Here is a 19,956-nt window from a genome sequence, read left to right on the forward strand (position 1 = left end):
CTCTGGGGTGCTGGGCAGCTCTGGCTCCCACTGCCCTCAGCTTTTCTTGGAAACTGGAAGGGGGCTTTGGAGAGGACCTGGAATGGGGCCATGCTCAGGTGACGTATTCAAGCAAGAACTTGGTATGACTGGGTCTCATCTCTCATACCCCCGGTTCCTTCTCTGCTCCCTACTTGCCAAAAGTAAATATGGGCAAATGAAATCCAAGTTTCAGGCTACAAAAAAAGTGCTACTGTGCCTGATCACCATAATGGTAGGAAACCAACCCATCTGCAAACAGGTCTTCCTCTTCAAAGTCTTGTAAGACTTTCCCTGCTGGGTGGGGATTTTCTGCCTTTCAGTTCCCAGATGGTGGGTTACACTAAATTAGAAATGATAAAAACCACCAAAAACTGACGAAAAAAGCTGCCTGTGAAATACAAGGTATTTTTGAACAAACAAAAAAATGTTCAAGTCTTGTTATGGCACTTTTCCTAAGGATACTGCTCTATTTTGGAGTGCTCCTAGCAAGTTGATGTTAACTGCTTATATTATTTTCATGTTTCAATGGGTTTCTTGTAGAATGCAGAGCCAAGTGTCTGAACACATAGTTATGTGTGCTCAAAGGAATTTAGGAGCACACATTAAGATGCTGCAGTTGTAAACGTTGGCAGGATCACGATCCTCATGCCTGACCGTGTAAAACAGCATCAGTTGCACAAAGACAAGCCAGAGCAGTTACTTGTCATGAATCAGACATTCAGTTTTGCATTTGGTACAGACCTTAACAACCTACTGGTCTCATTTACATTCACCACACACAAACCAGCCCAGACTAACAGCAAAATTAATCACAGTGGAGTGGAAAATTGTCGAAAGACTTGCTGAAAGATGACAAAGGCTTTCCAATCCCATTCTGCACCCCTGCAGACCCCATTCCCTCCCTCTGCTCTGGTACTCTTCTGCCTGGCAAAGTGGTGACTTTCTGCCCAGAGAGCTACCACTGATTTCTCTCTGTCCATTTCTTCTACCAGTTGCTGCTGCCCCAGCTTCACTTCTCATTCCTTCCGTCTCCAATCTCTGAAAATTTCCTCTCAATCTCCATCTCCCGTGATGTTTTTGCCAATGTTTTAAGTGCTTGTGCCCAATGCAAGCTCAGGGAGAGGCACGAGGGCTTCACCCCAGCTCCAACCACTGCGGTGCTCATCTCACAAACATGGTTCTGCTGCAATTTCCCCTGTCACTACAAACAGACCAGGGCAGTAGCCACGTCTGGACTGACAAATCAGACTGTTTTAGACCTCTCTAATAATATTTTCTCCTTCTGCTTAATGATTTTTATGTTAAATTCTAAAATGAAATAAATTTATGAGCTGCTCTGTTCTAGATTTTTTGGCATATGTGAGTCAATTTTTGTATATTTGTCCTGTAAAAAAAAGCCTTGCATTTGACCTATATTTAATTTTCATTGTTCATAAATGAGGGACATGGCCAAAAAAACCACCTCACTACACCCTAAAATACTGAGCCACCTTGCAAATAATTATCATAGCTGGAGGAAGGGATAGACGAAGGGAAGGCCAATGAAGGGAGAATCAGACCATCTGTCTCCCTTGGAAGAAATGTTTTCTTATTCTGGAAACAATCTATAAAGCAAAGTGTCCTGCAAGTAACTCCTTGGTTGATTTTGTTTTACACTTGTAGGTCAACTGGGTTTAGGGCCAGAAAATATGCAAATACCATTCAGCCTAAGTTTTTTGACCTTCAGAGCAGACAAATTGCAGAGATGTGTTTGGCCAAGTCATCTTTGGAGCATAAATACTTCCTGTGTTGGTTTTGTCTTTTTATATGGCTGTGCAAAAATCTGGAATCTGCACTGTTGCTATGTAAGATTCTCTCTGAATGATGTAGGACACTCATAAAATTCAGGTGGAATTTTCCTGGGTGCAGAAATGGCATAGGGAAGAGCTGGAACAAGGCAATTGCTGTAATCTTGCAGTTAACAGGCCAAAATGCAGCTGTCAGCACCAGTGTAAACAGCAAGGCACTTTGGCACAGACATTGTCCAATTTCATATCACAGACTCTTTTCCTCTATAGACCAAAGGGTTTTCTACCCTGCAATGCCATGGAGCCAGGGCATAAGTGAATATCCCTGCAGGACAAGCCAAGGCTGTACTAGTTCCCATGAACAGTTAATGAAGGCAATTGCTGCTGAGGTTTTACCACCCTCTCTGCTTTTTTCTTATACTTCCCTTTCATCTGATCAACCAGTGCTAGCTCAAGCCTCTTTTCAGGTGGTGAATTCACTCAAGCCCTCTGAAACCTTACGCTTGCTCAGACAGCAGAAAGGAAATAATCAGCAAAGGCTGCAAACCAACTGTGAGAAACAGTTTCTAAAGTAAATTCCCCTGAGGAGACAGAAAAAGAACATGTAGGTTGTGAGCAGCCATCTTCTGACTCAAAATTATGAAAGCTCTCTCAACAGCTGTTACCAATTCATGCAGTACTCTCACTGTAATAGGGCTGCAAATGGTTAAGTAAGTGGATCACTGTCCATCACTCTTGTTCATCTCATATGAATAAATTAATGACTTGATAGCAAAAACCTATGGCTACAATCCAAAATAAATTATGGCAAAAACAGCTTGTACAGGGCAGCAACATGAGCTGCAGTGAAATTCTGCTTACAGAGGACTAACTGATGCTCGGTGTCCCAGTATTAGCTTGTATTCACTTCACAGGAAACCTCTGAAGGTTATAGTCTCTGCTACAGTTGTTGATGCACCTGGAAAGGAGCCATTTCCCTGCCCTTTCACATCCTCTGAGGCAGGCAGCTGAGTCTGTGCTGCAAACTTAGCCAGCAAATCTTGCATCAAGTTAGTCATTGCTGTTGGTAATTTAATGAAAGTTCCATTGCCTGTATTTGCATGAATCTGTTGGATGATCAGCTGGTACCACTGTAAAGCCACCACGTTGAATGAACTGACTATCTGGGGACTGCAGGTTTGTTGTGTAGCCTCACACCACTGCCTGGAGCATTCCAGCAGCTTTTCCCCAAGCAAACACTCCGAACCCCCCAAGCTCTCCTCCTGGGTAACCACAGTGATGTGAGTGTTGGCCTGAGCATTGCAGTTTAAAGCCAATAGCTCAGTGTATTTACAGAATTTCCCACTGTTTATAGCCTGCAAAAAGACAATATCCTATAAAAGCCCTTTATGCACTGCTGCCCTCTGTAAGTGCTTTATGCTCTAAAAGCTCCCGTGGGGGGTGGTGGTGAAGTGTGAGTGAGCAGGGTACAGATTAGAGAGGAGATCTTTGTAGAAACATCTGGGGAAAGATCTTGAAGTGAGATGATCACAGAATGGTTTGGGTTGGAAGGGGACCTCGAAGATCATCTCATCCCAACCCTCCTGTCATGGTCAGGGAGAACTTTCACTGGACCAGGTTGCTCAGAGTCCAGTGCAGCATTACCTTGAACACTTCCAGGGATTGGGCAGCCACAGCTTCTGTGACAACTTGTCCCAGTATCTTACCACTCCCACTGTAAAGGGTTTCTCCTTTATATCTAATCTAAACCTACTGTCTGTCAGTTTGAACCCATTCCCCTTGTCCTGTCACTCCAGGCTCTTGTTAAGAGTCTTGCTCCATCTTTCTTGTCAGCTCCCTTCAGGTACTGGAAGGCCACAATTAGGTCACCCCAAAGCCTTCTCCTCTCCAGGCTGAACAATCCCAGTTCTTTCAGCCTTTCCTCACAGCAGAGGTTCTCCATCCCCATGGATCATCTTGGTGGCCTCCTCTGGGCTCTCTTCAAGGTCGATGTGTGTGTCCTGGTGGCAAAGAAGGCCAAAGACATCCTGGCCTGTGTCAAGAACAGTGTGGCCAGCAGGAGCAGGTGGGGTCGGTCTCTTTCTCCAGGCAGCAGCCGACAGAACCAGAGGACACAGTCTTAAGCTGTGCCAAGGGAAATATAGGTTGGATATCATGAAAATTTTTTTTACTGAAAGAGTGATAAAATACTGGAATTGTCTGCCCAGGAGGTGGTGGGGATCACCAACCCTGGATGTGTTTAACAAAGACTGGATGTGGCACTCATGGTGCCATGGTTTAGTTGAGGTGTTGGGGCTGGGTTGGATTCGATTTTGAAGGTCTCTTCCAACCTAGTGATTCTGTGAATTCTGTGAATTCTATGAATACTGTGAATTCTGTGAATTCTGTGATGTCCTTCCTGTGCTGGAGCCCCCTGTGCTGGACTCAGCTCTGCAGGTGGGGTCTCAGCACTGCAGAGCAGAGGGGCTGAATCCCCTCCTTCACCTGCTGCCCACGGTGCTGCTGATGCAGCCCAGGAAATGGCTGACATGATGACAGACACTGCATGAGCCTGAGCTTCTGAGACTGGGTGGAAAAACCAGCATCCCCCAAGTGTTCACACTGCATGAAAAATCTGCATTCCTCAGATGAGTCAGAGGGTGATAAATACAGGCAACTGACTACTAGGAAAATTTACCAGACACACTTGCATTTATGTAAGAAACAGAAACCAGCCCCAAACCCAAGAAAATTATGAAAGCCCTTATGTCACTTTCAAGTCATTTGCAAAGACTAAGCTGTAACCCATTCGGATGCCACTTCCCCTTCAGAAGTACCAGATGTTCCCTCCTTTTTTAGGTAATGCCCACAGCCCCTTAATTTCTTTCAAGCTACTGGCTCTCCCCCTACCAAAGGATGAAAACACTGTTCATTGCTGGATAATGGGGACAGCTTTTGCATTTTGTAATTGCATAAGGAACGGTATCAGAAGAGAAAATACTGGCAAGGCAAGCTGGCAAAGAGCTGCCTTACATGCCAAGTAGGTATTTATTCCTGCTGAGGAAAGTGTCTGTGGGAAAGGTTGCCCAGGACTTTGCATACCTTGTAAATGTCACACGTGCTACAAGGGGAACCTCTCACCTCGTTGTGTTGTTCTCCACCCAACCCAAGAATGCTCTCATTTTTAAAAAGTAAACAGAAGAAATTTCTTGCTAATACAATTACCAAACTTTCTTCTCTTCCATCCATACCAGAAAAAATATTTTATAATGTTGTTGGCTCACCCATTTTCTTCTTAAACTTTCTTCTGTCTGACTTCTAGCTCGGTGTGACTCTCAGTGCTGTGAGTAAAGTTTCTAAGCAGGAAAGTCCCTACCCCTCAGTTGTTTTGCTCCCAACAGGCAGCACCAACCTGTTCAGCAATGACCTTTTTCAGAGACTTCATCTCTGTCCTCATCCTGAGACAACTGCTGGGCACAAATTCCATTCTAGGACCGCTGGGTTTGGAGTGCCTGATATTACTTTGTGTTCCCAGGACTTCTTGTGTCCATCCATTTCAGTTTTCCCTCCACATTCAAACTGAATGTAGTTGGGATTTTCTTTAATGTTTGAATAACATCCAGCATAGCTGGGCATTGCTCCAAACTTAGTGCTTCTGGAGGATACAGTAATAATATATTGTGAGAATAACAATACTACTACTGCTGCTGCTGCTACTGTTCTGGAGAACCAGAAACACACATTCCAGTGACTACAGTTTGAGCAATGCTCAAGATTGATTTCCAAGTTAGGCTTATTTGTTTAATCTGTTTTCCTAAAGAAGTGAGACAGGAGCTGAGAGAACAAATGGGTTACTGGAAAAGGGAGGGATAGAGACCAGGTTTTGTAAATTCATATGCATGTCAGGGTTGGCTCTATGAACTGGAGTATGGAAAATAAGAAGTAAATTGGAAGCTCAGTTTTTTCTTCAGTTTCTGTTTCAGCTGTTGGTGTTTTCCTTGCCCCTTTCACACTGCCTCTCTGCTTTGCTTTTCTCAGTTTCAAGTTTGCTTATAAAAGAGAAAGTATTTAGAAGATTGTCCAGCCCCTTGACCAGCTGCAGTGGGTGACTGAAGGAACCAACTTTATATTTAATTTACTGACATCTCTTCAGTATCAATAGATACCATTATTCTAACACATGAATGTCAGTCCTGCATCTCTTCTCAAGGGAAGGCATTTTAAGTACTTGCAACACTGGTACTAAAAGTATGTAACATCTGTAGTTAAGCATGAGTACAAAAACTTCCTTTGACTGGGCCCAACAGGTAATGCCAAACCAGCCCAAGTCAGAAGATGGGTGGGTGACTGTCACAGCCAGCTCACAGCTGTGCCCTGACTCTGGAATTCCCAGTGGGGAAAGAAGAGGAGCATCTGTGGGGTATCTGCCAGCCAGCAAAGACAGGCAGTTGGCAGCCTAGTGTTTCCTGGAGGCTGTGACAGTTTGACAGAAAATAAGGGTTTCAAGAGGAATGGCACAACCATAACTGCCCCTGGCTGTTGTGTAACACATTTCTGTTATGTGCCAGAACTATGACTTCCAAGCCTGCAGGCAGGGCTTATCTTCCTTGGCTGGCCCCACCAGCCACCCCAGCCCACTGCTCTCCTGCTGCAGCTGCCCCTGGAACCAGCAGCAGCAGAACTGCCTGTTCAGACAGGTCTGGGCTTGCTTCATGTGGAGCAACCCTTGGAGAGAAGCAGAAAAGCATGCATCTTCCAGTTGCTTTTTAAATGAAGCCTAAACTTCACACAGACACACACACACCCCAAAGGCAGCTGTGTAAGTTGCTTATGATATCAAAGCAATGCTACGAAGAGATGAGCTTGGAAGATCTCAGCTCTGATCCCTAAGCCTCAGCTGATCCAGATATAAACTTTAAATTAAGTCTTCTCAATTCCTTCCTTTCTAAAGCCAGCTTTTGCAAAGTTTTTCCCCACAAAAAAAAAAAAAAAACATTTCAACTACTATTCAGAGGACCTGCAATGAGTGCCATGAAATAGGGAACTATAATTTGCTCACATCACCAGACCACCCAGCTACTACCCTGCCTACTGCTTAAGATTAATTTCCTGAAGCATTTAACTCAGGCATCAACACTTTACAGCTATTACAGCATTCATCTGTGAGGTTCTTACATAGCCATAATATATTTCAGCCTAACAAATGACCTCACTTGAAACCCTGCAGTAGATTCTTGTGAGATTTGGCCAGACAACGTTCAACAGCTGCTGTAGAAGCTCACACAGGGAAAAAAGAAAGCCCCCAGAGTTATTGACAGAGGTTGGATAAAGTCATGAGTGCTTGGAGCAGAGTGTTGTGAGCACCAGTAAAGGCAGCCACAAACTTGCTGTTACCTCACCCTCTCACTTCTGCTGGCTAATATCTAAATGCTGAACTGCATTATCTCTGTTTGGACATTTGTTTGTATGAGCACTGTTGGAGTCCTTGTCTTGACGCCTAGATATTAGTGAAGTGGAAATAAGCAACAATAGATGAAATTTTAAATTTAAAAAAATTGTCTATGTTTGACTCAAAATGGTTAGAAATTTGGATAAATAAAAAGGGATGAACACATTTAGAAATACATATATATGTGTGTATATGGCAATTCCATAGAAAGACCCCTTCCCACAACCTCTAAACCCAGCTGATTGTGAATAATCACTGAATAAGGATGCCTCAACTGCAGTAAACTCTACAAAATCATAGAGCAGGGAATGTTTGATTTCTTCCTAAGGTGATTACACATGTGTGGATATTTTGCAGCTAGGATGATAATGTTTCATACTCTAGGAGGTGCTGTTCAGAAATTGTTTTAATTACACCCAATATAGGCCTATGAGGAGGAGAACATGCTGACTGGAAAGCAGTCTGAAGGTGCACTTGGGCTCTGTGACCCCAGTAGCTCCTTTGCATGAGGGTAAATGCAAACACAAACCATAATGACCAGGGAGGTGTTTCTGTGTCTCTTACTCCCCTTTTCAAGTCATTTTAGATCAGACATTGGATGGTGTTTTCAGGGCACAACCCTGTTTCTTTTTAGAAAACTTTTATGTAACAAATACAGCTGCTGCCACATATGTTTCCTGTGTCTGAAAACAGATGCTTGGTGGAACATGGGAGCTAAAATTATGTTATCTGCAGTTACTCAATGGTGATTTAGATTCAATGAAATAGAAACATCACCCTCTGTGGGCATGTGGTGTTTGGCTGCAGCTTTCTTCGAGGAGGGGGGAGAGAGAAACCATTCCATACACGACCCATGTCCACAGACCCCTTACCTGGCAGGGACCCAGCAGGCAGAGCAGCTCACAGGCAGCACAACATAAATGTGACTGCATGGCTTTGGAGCCATGGTACAGCTGGGTTTATTGCTGCATTTACAAGATATCACCTCTGAGCTAACACTCCCTGAGAGACAAACTGGTGCTGGCTTTGAGCTAGGAAGGTCCTGCAGCACACAGACAGAACTTCCTGACTCAGGATATTCTGATGGGGATGTAGACTGGCTTTGTGCTTTTATCAACACCATGGCTGTGCTAAAAAATCCCTCTCCAAATTAAATAGGAATAAAATGACCTGGTCAGACTGCACAGGAGGCAGCAAGCACATCCCAATAATCAGGTAAGAACTGCTCATGACAGGAACTGCTCTCTGTATTGGAGCAAACCCTGTGTGTCTCTGTATGGCAGACACTGCACTGACGCATGCAGGCTACCAGGAGCTAACAGCTTCTTTTATGATGCACTTGAAATATCAGTGTGCTGACATTCACATCCAGCTCCACATGGCTTAGCTGCAAGCTGGGATTTCAGTGGATTCTGAGTGCTTTATATTGCATGAATCTGAGCTGAACACACCAGACTTTGTACTGGTGACACAGATCGAGTGTAATGGGATCACAGCCATCAGAAAGGTAACGAGTGACTGGCAGACACCCAGCAGGCAATAAGGAAAGTAACAAATCTGCTCCCTTACTTCCATTTTCACACTCCTCTGTTTACATGAACTAAACCTGCGTGGGAAGAACAGCAGGTATCTTTCATCATGAAATCATACATGGGGACACGCAGTGCCCTGTACATGGGCTGTACCTTAATACAAACCCTTCTGTCCTGTTAATAAGATCCCCATTGTTAACCATAACTCAAACCCCTGATTGCCACAATGAAGAAAATATGTATTGCTAGAAAATACCAGTGAAATGTTGTGGGCTTTCATAGTCTGCAATTCATATTTATCCTTGAAATGAATTGCTTGGAAAAGCAGATAATGTTCAGCATTTGTTAGGAAAGTTAAAATTAGCTGTGTACCTACAGAGGATGGGGAAAAGAAAGATGGAAAACAAGCTAAGCTTACTAGGACATGATGCAGAATGAAAATACTTTTCCCAGAGTTTCATAATAATCTTTCTGTAGTAAAAAAGCTTTAACTTGTACCATCAAGATTTGCAATAGGGGAAAGGTGTGAGAAACAGAGGTGCAAGAAATTAGGCCTAGCCTGGAACAGGATTTCTTGTCTCCAAAATGATCTTCAATGTATTTCCCAAGCTCTCATTGTTGTAGACAAGTGAAGGGAAGTAAGAGGAATTTTTTTTCCCAGTTACTTTTTATAGTCATCAAGAACACAAAGCAAAAATACAACTAAGGCAAAACTTTATTTTTTTTGGTAGAAAGAAAAATTAAACAGTCATATAATTAAGCAGTATTTCCTAAGGTTCTTCTGCAGGAGGACCCTCACCAAGCCTCATTAAACTGATAGTCTTACTCAGTGCACCTGGTTTTCAAGTAAAGCAAAAACACCAAATGAGAGTACAAGTAGCTATGTGGAATATTTCTTCTGATCATTGCACCTCAATACTCATGACAGGGGCACAACAGCCACTACTGTTTTTACTCACCCACTTCTTTAACCATACTGATCATACCACACCTTTCTCCAGTTGCTGTCTCACATTTTTTCACATTGCACAATCCCAAATATGAGTGAAACCAATGTATTTTTGTTAGTTCCATAATTTGGCTCTTGGATGCTGGAACCTAATTCAGAAATTTCTATCCTAACCCAAATAATGCTTAATAATTAATCTACATTTGAAGGTCAGTACAACATACAAACACATTTTCACACAACACTTGCCTTTGGCAAATGCACCATTACAGTATTAATTTTACTTGCACTTCGGTAAAAGCAGAATTTTATTTGTCTGCAAAGCAAGATACTTTGAACATTATTGTAAACTACACATACACAGGGCTCCTTCTGTAGTGTAACACCAGCTACACATATACACAATTTAAGCAGTAAAATAATCTTTAGCTTGCTCTTTGCACAGGACTTAGTTCATACCCTAATAGTCAGTTATCTGAAAAACAACCCAAAATCAAACAAAACGGCATCATAGTGCTTTAATATTCATTTCTTAAAATTCAGAACAGCCCTACAGTACTGTTAGGCTGTCACCAGTCTCTTTCAAAGACATACAGTATAAACAAAAAATTCTATCCTTAAGCAGCATCTGAGAAAACAACTTAATGCAGCTGCCACTTAGTGGCAGCAATCATGTAGGCATTTTTGGTATTGATACATCTCTTTATCATATAATTTGTGCATTTATCAATAAAAACGTAGGCCCCAATCCAGCAAATACTTGCAGGTGTGCAAATGCTTTTCTTCCACGTGGAATATTTCAAGTGAAGACTCATCAGATGAGCAAAGTTAAGAACTTGCATAAATCTTTAAAGGAGGGGAATTCTTAGTGCTGAAAACTTAACTGTTTTATTTCACAGGACTAAGATCCAATTATAGACTTAGAGAACATAGAAGAACTCTTATAAAGAACAGATATGTTATTTTGATAAATGCTTTCAAAGCTAACAAGAGCCTCTAGAAATGTGTGTGCCTTCCCACTGATCACTTCAATCCTGTCTGGAGTATGGGTGCAGTCATATTGCCCTGGCTCCTGGCTACTGCATGAGGAATCAATAAAGTGCTTGTCACAAATTCTGTAATCATGGAATAAAATCGATTTTAAGTACCTTCAGAATGTTTTCAGATTTATAAATGATGAATTAAGGGCTGGTGTCAGATCCCCAGCATGTTTTCCTGAATTACTAACAAATATTATGCTCTTCATTTGAAGACAAATTAGAATTCTGCTAGGACTGGGTATATTTCACCCCTCTCCCGGCAAAGTCCTCCTCTGCCTCCAGGGGGGAAGCTTACCTGGATTTAGTGTCCATGTGAACGTTCATGCTTGACCAAAAAGTGATGCTCATGCAATTTCACAAGCACCTGCATTCCAAGGGAGAGTTTGCTTTGTTTAACCAAGCATGGAGAACCAGTATTGTTTACAGTAAATCCACTCTGAATTGTGTTCATAATTTGTTCCCAAAGGCACCATAATCCTGAGAAGTCTTGCTTGCCCTTTGACATTTCCTTTGATGTGTTTTGTTCCTCTGGAATAAAATATCTTTGATATTAGCTTTGACATAAATTCTACGGATCTTTGTGGCAACTTCTCATTAACATGCTTATAAATATTTAAATTACTACAATTTTCTCTTCAGATATATATATAGATATATATATTAAATTTCTTTGCTAGCTTTCAGATAACTAATCTATGAGAACTGGCTTAGACTGTATGCTCTCTGTAGAGAACTTCTGTATGCTGCCCATACAGAAACAAATAATAGTTTGAAATATTTAGCCATGGGTTAGGACGATTTATTTTTTAAAGGCTTCGGTGTTGCTTCTGTTTCTCTTCCAGTCAGCTACAGGATAATAGCAACAGCAAACACATTGACAATGCAGTTCATGGTTCTGTTTTCCCATCTCACTGTGCAGGTTCCTGGAAGAGATTATTACAAAATCAAAACAGAATTCCATTGTCTTTACTATAGTCACTTTATTGAATTGTAAATGATGCCAGATTAGTATGAATATTTAAGTTGTAATTTAAGGGAAATAGTACCATGTCAGCTTGACTATAAAAAACCTAAAATGCTCAAAACATTTTTATTAACTTATACATTGTTTGCTACCTAATGTGAGACTTGTAAGCATAAGAAAATTAATATGAAAACACTATTCAAGTATCTTTCTTTAAAAGCTGGACTTGAAAAAATCCTTGAAATTCCCATACTGAAACATGCATGACAATCAGACAAGAAATCAGAAAAGGAACTGGATCAAATATATTCCAGTGTATTTACTCTCTGCTGCTCTTCCTCTTCTGTTGTATCAATGCCTTACAGGCAAAAGAAATATGAAGATTAAACTGTGTTTACTTTACTTTATATTATTATTTCTTTTTAAGCTTGGTTGACTTTTTGAGGCCCTTTCTGTTTTTTAAACTTAAACCTTGGCACAGTCCTCTAAAAAGACCTTTCTGAATCTGTGACAGACAACAAATTATTTTAATACTATCTCCCTGTGATATTCTCAACCTGTGAAAAAATCTATTTAGAGCTAATTTTGAAACAATACAATGCATCCAAAGCCTGGCTGACAGTTACACAACTGAAACACCTATGGTAAGTATAACTATTTCTATTTTTTTCTAAGTTCTTTTTTCCTCCAAAGTAGCTGTCCCCTCACAGCAGGCAGATATGTTTAGGGCTACCCATATGTATTTACTGTGAGCCACGTTTTCTGCCTCTTGAGCTGAGAGAATTAAATGTTTTGACTCTTGTTTCAGAATGAAAGGCTTTCTATTCCTGCTCCTCATAATTTACAAAGCAACTGCTCTTAATGCCAGCACTGACTGATAACATTTTTTGCTGGGATTGTAAACAAGCATTTCATTGTCAAAATTACTGCTTCCACAGCCATTCCCAAAAATGTTCAACCCAACTAATACAACTGAGCGAGAAGTAACATTTCTCTTGTTACAAATTTTCTGTTTGGATGGGGATACTTACCATCAGTTGTGGTATCCCAGAAGCATGAGCTTGCTGTGTGAAGACCAGCTCCACTCCTCTGCATCACTGCACAGGTAACTGCAAGATACAGCCATAAAACCAGGGAATTAAAGCAGAAGAGGTGAATCATTCAGCATTTACAAACTCGAGCCTGTATTACATTTCCAAAGGGCTGGCATGTGGCATTCAGCTAAGACAAAACCTTTTTTGACAACCCCTTTGGCCCCAGTATTTTCCTCAAGAACTTGTTACTCATTTCATGATTATTTTTACTCATATGAAGACAACAGCTTCAACAAAACATTGGCTAATAGGATTGTGGTTTTTGTCCTTTAAACTACTTAGATAGGCTTGTGCCCCTCAGAATGGGATTGCAGATGCTGTCCTCACAGGTACAGCAGAAGTCACGCTTGATGAGAGTTGAGTTGTTTCCCAAAAATACTTGTGGACCCCTCTCTGAAACCACACTCCAGTAATGAGCAGCTTTTCTAGACTGACCTACAATGTTCATAAAACCACTGACAGCCTGAGGCCAAGACTTGCAAAACAGAACAGAGTGCAAACAATTGCTATAACATAAACACTTCACCGAAGGACCAAAATGGGTTAAATTTTCTTATTTACCTTTTTCCTTCCACATGTCTACACATAAATATAATGGGACATAACTTTGCATACATAACTAAAGTCTTCCAGATGCTTCTATTTAGAGGAGGCTTACTCTGATTGAAAATTTTATTAAAGATAGCAATTTTTTCCTGAACTGACACTAAAAGGTTGATATAATTGTCTTGGGGTTGCTTAACAATCAGGAAAGACCATGTAACATGTAATCTGAGTTAAGTATTGCCAACATGCTCAGCCCAGGTAAAACTGCCACAGCTTTACCACAGATCTTTCTAAAAATCTCTGTAACAGAAGAGTTCAGGTGCCTCCTCTGTTTTGTTGACAGCATTCCCCTGAACCTTTCAGCAATTATTTATTGTGATTGCCAGTGCTACAAGTACAGCTGCTTGTACTTACCAATGTACTTATAGGTTTTCCCAAGTTTCACCAGATGGGTCAGTGACTGTTCCACTATAGCAGCAGTCCATTGGTTGACTTTGTTGTGATTATAATCTGCCTTGCCTAAAACATTTTCTATGCACTAGAACAGAGGGGGGAAATAGTTACAGTAAACACACTTCAAAATGTAGAATTATAGAATGTTTTGCATAATCTGAGGGATATTTTTCTGAGAGTTAGGTTACTTTGAATCACTCAAGCTCATTAGGTATCAGCTGCTGAATGGGAAGTAAAATGACCCTTCTTGGAAATTTATTTTTAGTACATACTTACCACATATTACAGGTATAAAAATGACTAAACATTTCTTGCAGGAAAGGCCTTAGCCACATGCTTTGGGTACCAAGTGAATGGATTTATTTGCCAGTGAAGATCCTAACACATCCCACTGCTCCTAGCGACTGCCAGCTCCAGTTTGGCTTTCAGAAGCTGCTGCAATGGGGATGGCACTACTCAAATCAATAATAGCAGCTTGGGCTGGCCAACCTTTCAGAGCATATAGCCAAAATTCCAAAACCTTCAGAGGCAGAGTGACAACAGTGAAATGCACATCCCCACTTAAAAGATGAGGAAGATACTCAAGGGTCATATCTTGCAGCACAAGAAACAGCTGAACTGTTGGAAAATGGAACATTCTCCCACAGCTACAGATTGGCCAACACTTGCTTAAACTTAAAATGATTGAACAAAAATCCTTCTGTCAAACTGTAGCTCTTAAATTGAATTCTTTGCTCCTGAGAAATTCAGAATTATATGCTGATGGATACTTCTTAAAGCTGAGGAATTCACTTAAGAAACCCGGAACACACCTGGAAAGGGTAAGGGAAATAAAACTGTGTTCTCCTGTGATTCAGTAAGAGGTATCCCTTTTACTAATCCCCCACTAACAGGCTGTGTAAGAGACCTGTGTCCCAGATTTTGAAAAGTCCAGTTAATTCTGACCACATTGCACAAAGCTGGCCAAAGGAGTCAGTGGAAACAGTCACAAAACACAACAGAATACAGAAGAGGGACAAGACCCCTCAGGGATTCTGGTCCTTCCAGAGATGTACCCAGTGCTGGAGCCCCTTGGCCCTGGTTAAGCTTCCAATCAGCGGTGGAAACACTTGGCTTTACTCCCAGCGTCTGGAGACTGTGTCACACCGTATTTGGCTTTACAAGGCAGGGACAGTTACATAAAGGGCTGAACTGTTGTTTATCTAACATCCAAGAGCTTGCTGTTGTGTACTGGAGCAGCTTGAAAAAGTGCAGGTGGGAAAGGACCTGCAGAGTCCCTCTAGAAACCCCTGTCTCAAAACACTATTTCCCTACAAACCTGAAAGCATCTCTGAGCCACAGGCTTCTTATTAATAACTTTCTAGTTACTAGGTATTTAATTGAGACTATCAGACTATTCACTTTCATCCTATTCTTTCTCTGCAAAAAATGTATTTTAAAAGCAAGAACAAGGAGCTCATAGAGTGCAAACTCCCACACATGCCAAGGCTAACTTCCAAGTCTGATAACATCATTCAAGGCCTTGTCCAGTCAAGTTTTAAAAATCCCTAAGTATGGAAACTCCACAAGCTGTCCCTGCAAGCTCTCCAGTGATTAACTTCTCTCTAGCTGGATAAAGGGAAAACAACAAATTGGAGTGAATTTCCCTTGCAGCTCGTGACCCTCACCCTGACTCTTTCCACTGTAATGAATATCTGGCTCCCCTCTCATCTACCTTCTCCTCTTTAGATAGTTGAAGACAGCAACTGGATGAAGCTTAAAGCAGCTCCAAGTTAAACTCTGTCTTTATATAAATACTAATTCTCTATAATTTTATATTTATCTGAGGCGGTCAATGAAAATAACTGCTTTCACTACTGTGCAAGGTATGGTAAAGAATTTCTTCAAAACACAGCTGTTAGCTAAAACCTACCTCCTTAACTATGTTGTGGGCCTCATCAGCATTGAAGATCATCTGCAATAGAAATGAATCATTATTATTATTTGTGTCTGAAAAGTAGACAAATTATAGTTTTACTCTACAGCACACATAATGATTAGGCCTTGTGTCTGGTTATTTGCATTGTAGTCTGTTAGTATAATTTTAAAATCTTTTTTTCCTCATCTCCATACATTTGTTGTTTAGCATCGCTTTTCTATGATGTTTGAGTGGGGCCAAAAAACTCAGACCTCATGAACTTGGAAACAGATTCACTTTATGTTTTCTGTAAAGATTAAATTCCACCATGTTTATGCTTGTCACAGGAATATTCTCCAGGAAAAATTAAATGTCAAATTTTTTTCCTCTGGGTCTTAATCTGTGTTTTTACTGGAGTCACAAACTTGCTTACCCACAGGTTACATCTTGCTTCCCAAGGGCAACACACGGTTTTGCAAACCTAATAAGTGAAAGACTGGTTTGCAGCCATTACCTTACCCAAACACCCTTCTCAAGTGCAGAAAAAGCTTGCAGGTTTTAATTCCTCCTATTTTCCACTCCTTCCTGCTCATGGGCACTTGGCTTGGCTCACAAAGGAACCATGGCACGTTCCCTTGTGCCACCCGCCTCTGCTCACCCACGAACCCCTAACACTCGGGCAGGGGCAGAAACCTCAAGGGCATTAATGTTTAAGTTGCTGGAAGTTTTGGTTGATTTTTAAATGAAAACTGGTGGCCTGAGCCCTGAAGCGGCGTCCTGGGAGGGATCGGCTCCTCCGCCCAAACAGGCAGGACCAGCCCGCGGCGCTGACCGGGCCCGGCACTTCCTGGGATTTTCCCCTGGAAATGGGTTTTTTCCCCTGGAAAAATGGCCGCGGTCTGCCAGCCCCAGCGGCAGCGCCCCGCGCCGCGGCTCCTTACCGGAGGGAACATCCACCCCGCGGCCCCGGCCCGCTCCGGGCAGCGCCGCTCGGCCCCGGCCCCTCAGGCACGGCGGGGTCGGGCGGGCGGAGAGCCCCGAGCCCAGCGCCGGGCGAGGCGGCGGCCCTACCTCATCGTTGTGGGGGCGAAAGTCCTCCATGGCCCCGGCGCGGGCGGCAGCCGTTCCGGCAGCGGCGAGTCCTGCGCGGCTCCGCCTCCACCGGGCGGGCCGGGCCGGGCCGGGCGGGGCTCCGCCGCGGACCGGAGCCGCTCGCGCCGCGGGGCCGGGTGCGGCCCTGCCGAGCTGGGAAGGGAAGGAGTGGAAAGGTCCCCAGCACAGCAAGGACAGGGACTTCTTGGAGCCAGTCCAGAGGCGGCCACCAAGTTGATCAGAGGGATGGAGGAAAGGATGAGAGAGTTGGGATTGCTCGGGCTGGAGAAGAGAAGGCTTGGGGTGACCCAATGCAGCCTTCCAGTGCCTGAAAGGAGCCTAAAGGAAAGATGGGGCAAGACTATTTACAGAGCATGTAGTGACAGGACAAGGAGGAATGATTTCAAACTGAGAGTGTAGGTTTAGATTAGATATTAGGAAAAGAATTCTTCCCTGTTGGGCTGGTGAGGCCCTGGCCCAGGCTGCCCAGAGGAGCCGTGGATGCCCATCCCTGGCAGTGTTCAGGGCCAGACTGGATGGAGCTCCGAGCAGCCTGGGCTGGGGGAAGGTGTCCCTGCCCATGGCAGAGGGCTGGAACAAGCTGGTGTTTAATTCCAACCCAAACCATTTTATGATTCTGTGCCTCTCTGAGCGAGTGCTCCTGCGCTGGCACAAGGGACAGCGGGCAGCCGCTCCTGCGGCATTTTCTCGGCATTGAGGGACAGGCACAGGCACCGCCACTGCCCACGGTGTGGGCACAGTCCCTCCTAAGAGAGGAGAGTTTTCCTCTCTTCTGCTGCTGCTGTTGGGAAGTCCTTTGCTGGACGTAGAAAGCTCCCCCAGGAGCGGCTTATCCAGAGGACCCCTCTGCCTCCCTGTGTTTCCCTTCTCCCACATCTTGGAGTGAATTTGTGACAATTATCTGGTACAAAGTTACCACTAGTTACCAATAAGTTGCCACCAAAGTTACAAAAAAGGCTAATTTAAATTCTGGTTCTTAAATTCTACTTCATTATAGAGAATTGATGCTGAGTTTTATTTCACTCAATACATGCACATACATTATATACATATATATATATATATATATATATATATATATATACATCACATCTTTGCTGTTTCTGAAGTTGCCTGGGAAACAGGAAAGGCACCTCATACAAAACTGCAGAATTTTCAAAGGGTGTTTTTCTTTGTGGTTTTTTTTGTTGCTTTTTTTTTTTAATTTTTTTTTTGTTTGTTTGTTTGGGTTTTTTTTGTTGTTGTTGTTTCAGTGTTTTCTTTGTTTGTTTTTAGTTTGTTGATCAGGGAATCTTGTGGGAATCTTGTGTAGGTTTCTCTCCTGTGATTTCTCCTGCATTTTCTCCTGATTTCTCCTGTGCTTCCAAACCAGATTAAACATGACAGAGAAGACCAAGGCTTCTAGTTCCAGCATCAGTGAAATATGTTTGAACATATAGACACCTACTTTACAAAAGGATCTCTTGTTCAGTCTTAATTGTACATTTATTTGAATGTTTGTGTTTGAAAAACATGAAAGTACAGAGGGAAGTAAAACAAAGTGGTTTTTATTGCCCTGCTCCTAGCATAGCTTTCACATTTAGTATTTGCTAATGGCCATGGAAGGAGAAAACTGAAGGTGAAGACTAAAGCTCTTCAAAAGGTTTTTATGAGCAAGTGCAGAGGGATGTGGTCATAGGAAAACATGAAAGAAAATCTCCTGCAGTATAAAGGTTTCTTTTATCTCCTGTAACCTCTGCAGTATTTTTGTGAGCTAAGCTAGGGATGATATTGCGTGCTGGTTTTTAGTGAAATAAAAGCTAGTGGAAGCATTTGTTGCATATGCATTGGCATCCTGTAGACAAAGCTAACAGTTCTTAAATAACTTATCCTTGCATCCTGTGGATTTTTTTATCTTTTGTATCCTTCAGAGATCTCACATCTTTACATCTGTACCTTTAGATGCAGTATAGTATCAAACAAAAACAGTTCCTAGGCTGTTTTTCAGTTCTGTTTAGAAATATTCAAAGAAATATTTTTTAAATATTAGGAATTATGTCACTGAATCACATGAAAAAAAAGGTTTACTGAATGACTGATGAATGTGTGTGTGTGTGTGTGTGTGTGTGTGTATGTTTGTAGGTTCTAATGCAAAAAAATTACTTATCTTTCCTCTCCAGCTATCCTTTGTAGATAGGGGGATAGCAGGTGGTCCAAGGAAATGCTGAGTCCATCAGGCTCAGCTCAGCATCCAGAGAGCCACTAGAAAAATGACAAATGACAAAACAATATTAACCCAGGAAGTGTTTACAAATAAACACTCAGCACCACCCATGAGCATCCAACACAAATGTGCCAAGAGTATATGTCAAATAATCTGATTTTATTCTTTGGTAGGACAGCTGGTTTAATGGATGAAGAGGAAATGCAGAATAGGTGTGTTATTTTATTTGTAAATTTGTCTTTTTATGCTCTCCCATATAAGAATGAGTAATCTGGGGAAGAACTAACCAATCATTCCTAATAATGGTTTATAAAAGTAGGAGGAATAAGTGAAAGAAGATGGGTGGGTTTTTGCTCTAAGTGCTAATTAGGATTAGTCACAATAACTTGAATAATGGAATAAAAAGAGTGCTTATAAAATCTTGTTATTGACAGCATGTTGAAAGAAGTTGCAAGCATGCTGAATGACAGGATCAAAACTAACTGAATACTGAATAGGTTGGAGAAAACAACAACAAGAGATTTCATGAAAACCAGGACATCAAATGCACAACTACAAAATGGAGCCTAATTGTCTAGGCAGCAGTGCTGCAGAGAAAAATAAGTAATTACAACAAATAGGAACCCAAGTATGATGTTATAAATAACTCAATGAATTGAAGGATACCATGAAGGGCACAGAAAGCAGTCATTTGGTTCTGCTTGGTGTTTATCAGATGTTGACTGTAACTCTCAGCCCAGTGTGATGGTGGGACAGGCAGAAGAATAATTCTTCCTGAAGGCAGCACCAAAGGAAGCTTAGAGAATGTGATTTGTGGAGGAACTGTATTTGTTTTATCACCCTTGCCCAGACTTCTTTATAGATGTCTCTGACTGCATAGTGATTTACTAGAAAAGGTGATTAAGGAGCCAATGTGTGATGAAAGGCAG

At 42.1% G+C, this 19,956-nt stretch overlaps 1 protein-coding gene across 1 annotated transcript; it reads right to left on the reverse strand.

Annotated features, from left to right (window-relative positions):
- Positions 1 to 9,465: 9,465 nt before the first annotated feature.
- Positions 9,466 to 16,871, reverse strand: DYNLT3 (dynein light chain Tctex-type 3). Its single transcript, XM_041399905.1, has 5 exons — positions 16,783 to 16,871; positions 15,727 to 15,768; positions 13,776 to 13,899; positions 12,753 to 12,830; positions 9,466 to 11,680 (listed from the first exon to the last, which is right to left on the reverse strand). The coding sequence occupies exons 1-5, from the start codon at positions 16,810 to 16,812 to the stop codon at positions 11,604 to 11,606; spliced, it is 351 nt and encodes a 116-aa protein (XP_041255839.1). The 5' UTR covers positions 16,813 to 16,871; the 3' UTR covers positions 9,466 to 11,603.
- Between the last annotated feature and the right edge of the window lie 3,085 nt (positions 16,872 to 19,956).

The sequence above is a fragment of the Onychostruthus taczanowskii genome, unplaced genomic scaffold (assembly GCF_017590055.1).
Source record: "Onychostruthus taczanowskii isolate IOZ18803 unplaced genomic scaffold, ASM1759005v1 scaffold17, whole genome shotgun sequence".
NCBI lineage: Eukaryota > Metazoa > Chordata > Aves > Passeriformes > Passeridae > Onychostruthus > Onychostruthus taczanowskii.

Bases quoted from the DNA above. Each gene is read 5' to 3' on its own strand.
- DYNLT3 (XM_041399905.1), bottom strand. From the start codon at position 16,812: ATGGAGGACTTTCGCCCCCACAACGATGAG. The intron at 13,900-15,726 runs GTAGGTTTTAGC...CCTCTGTTCTAG, and splicing joins CCCACAACATAGTTAAGGAG to TGCATAGAAAATGTTTTAGG. The intron at 11,681-12,752 runs GTAAGTATCCCC...AATCTCTTCCAG, and splicing joins CTGGGATACCACAACTGATG to GAACCTGCACAGTGAGATGG.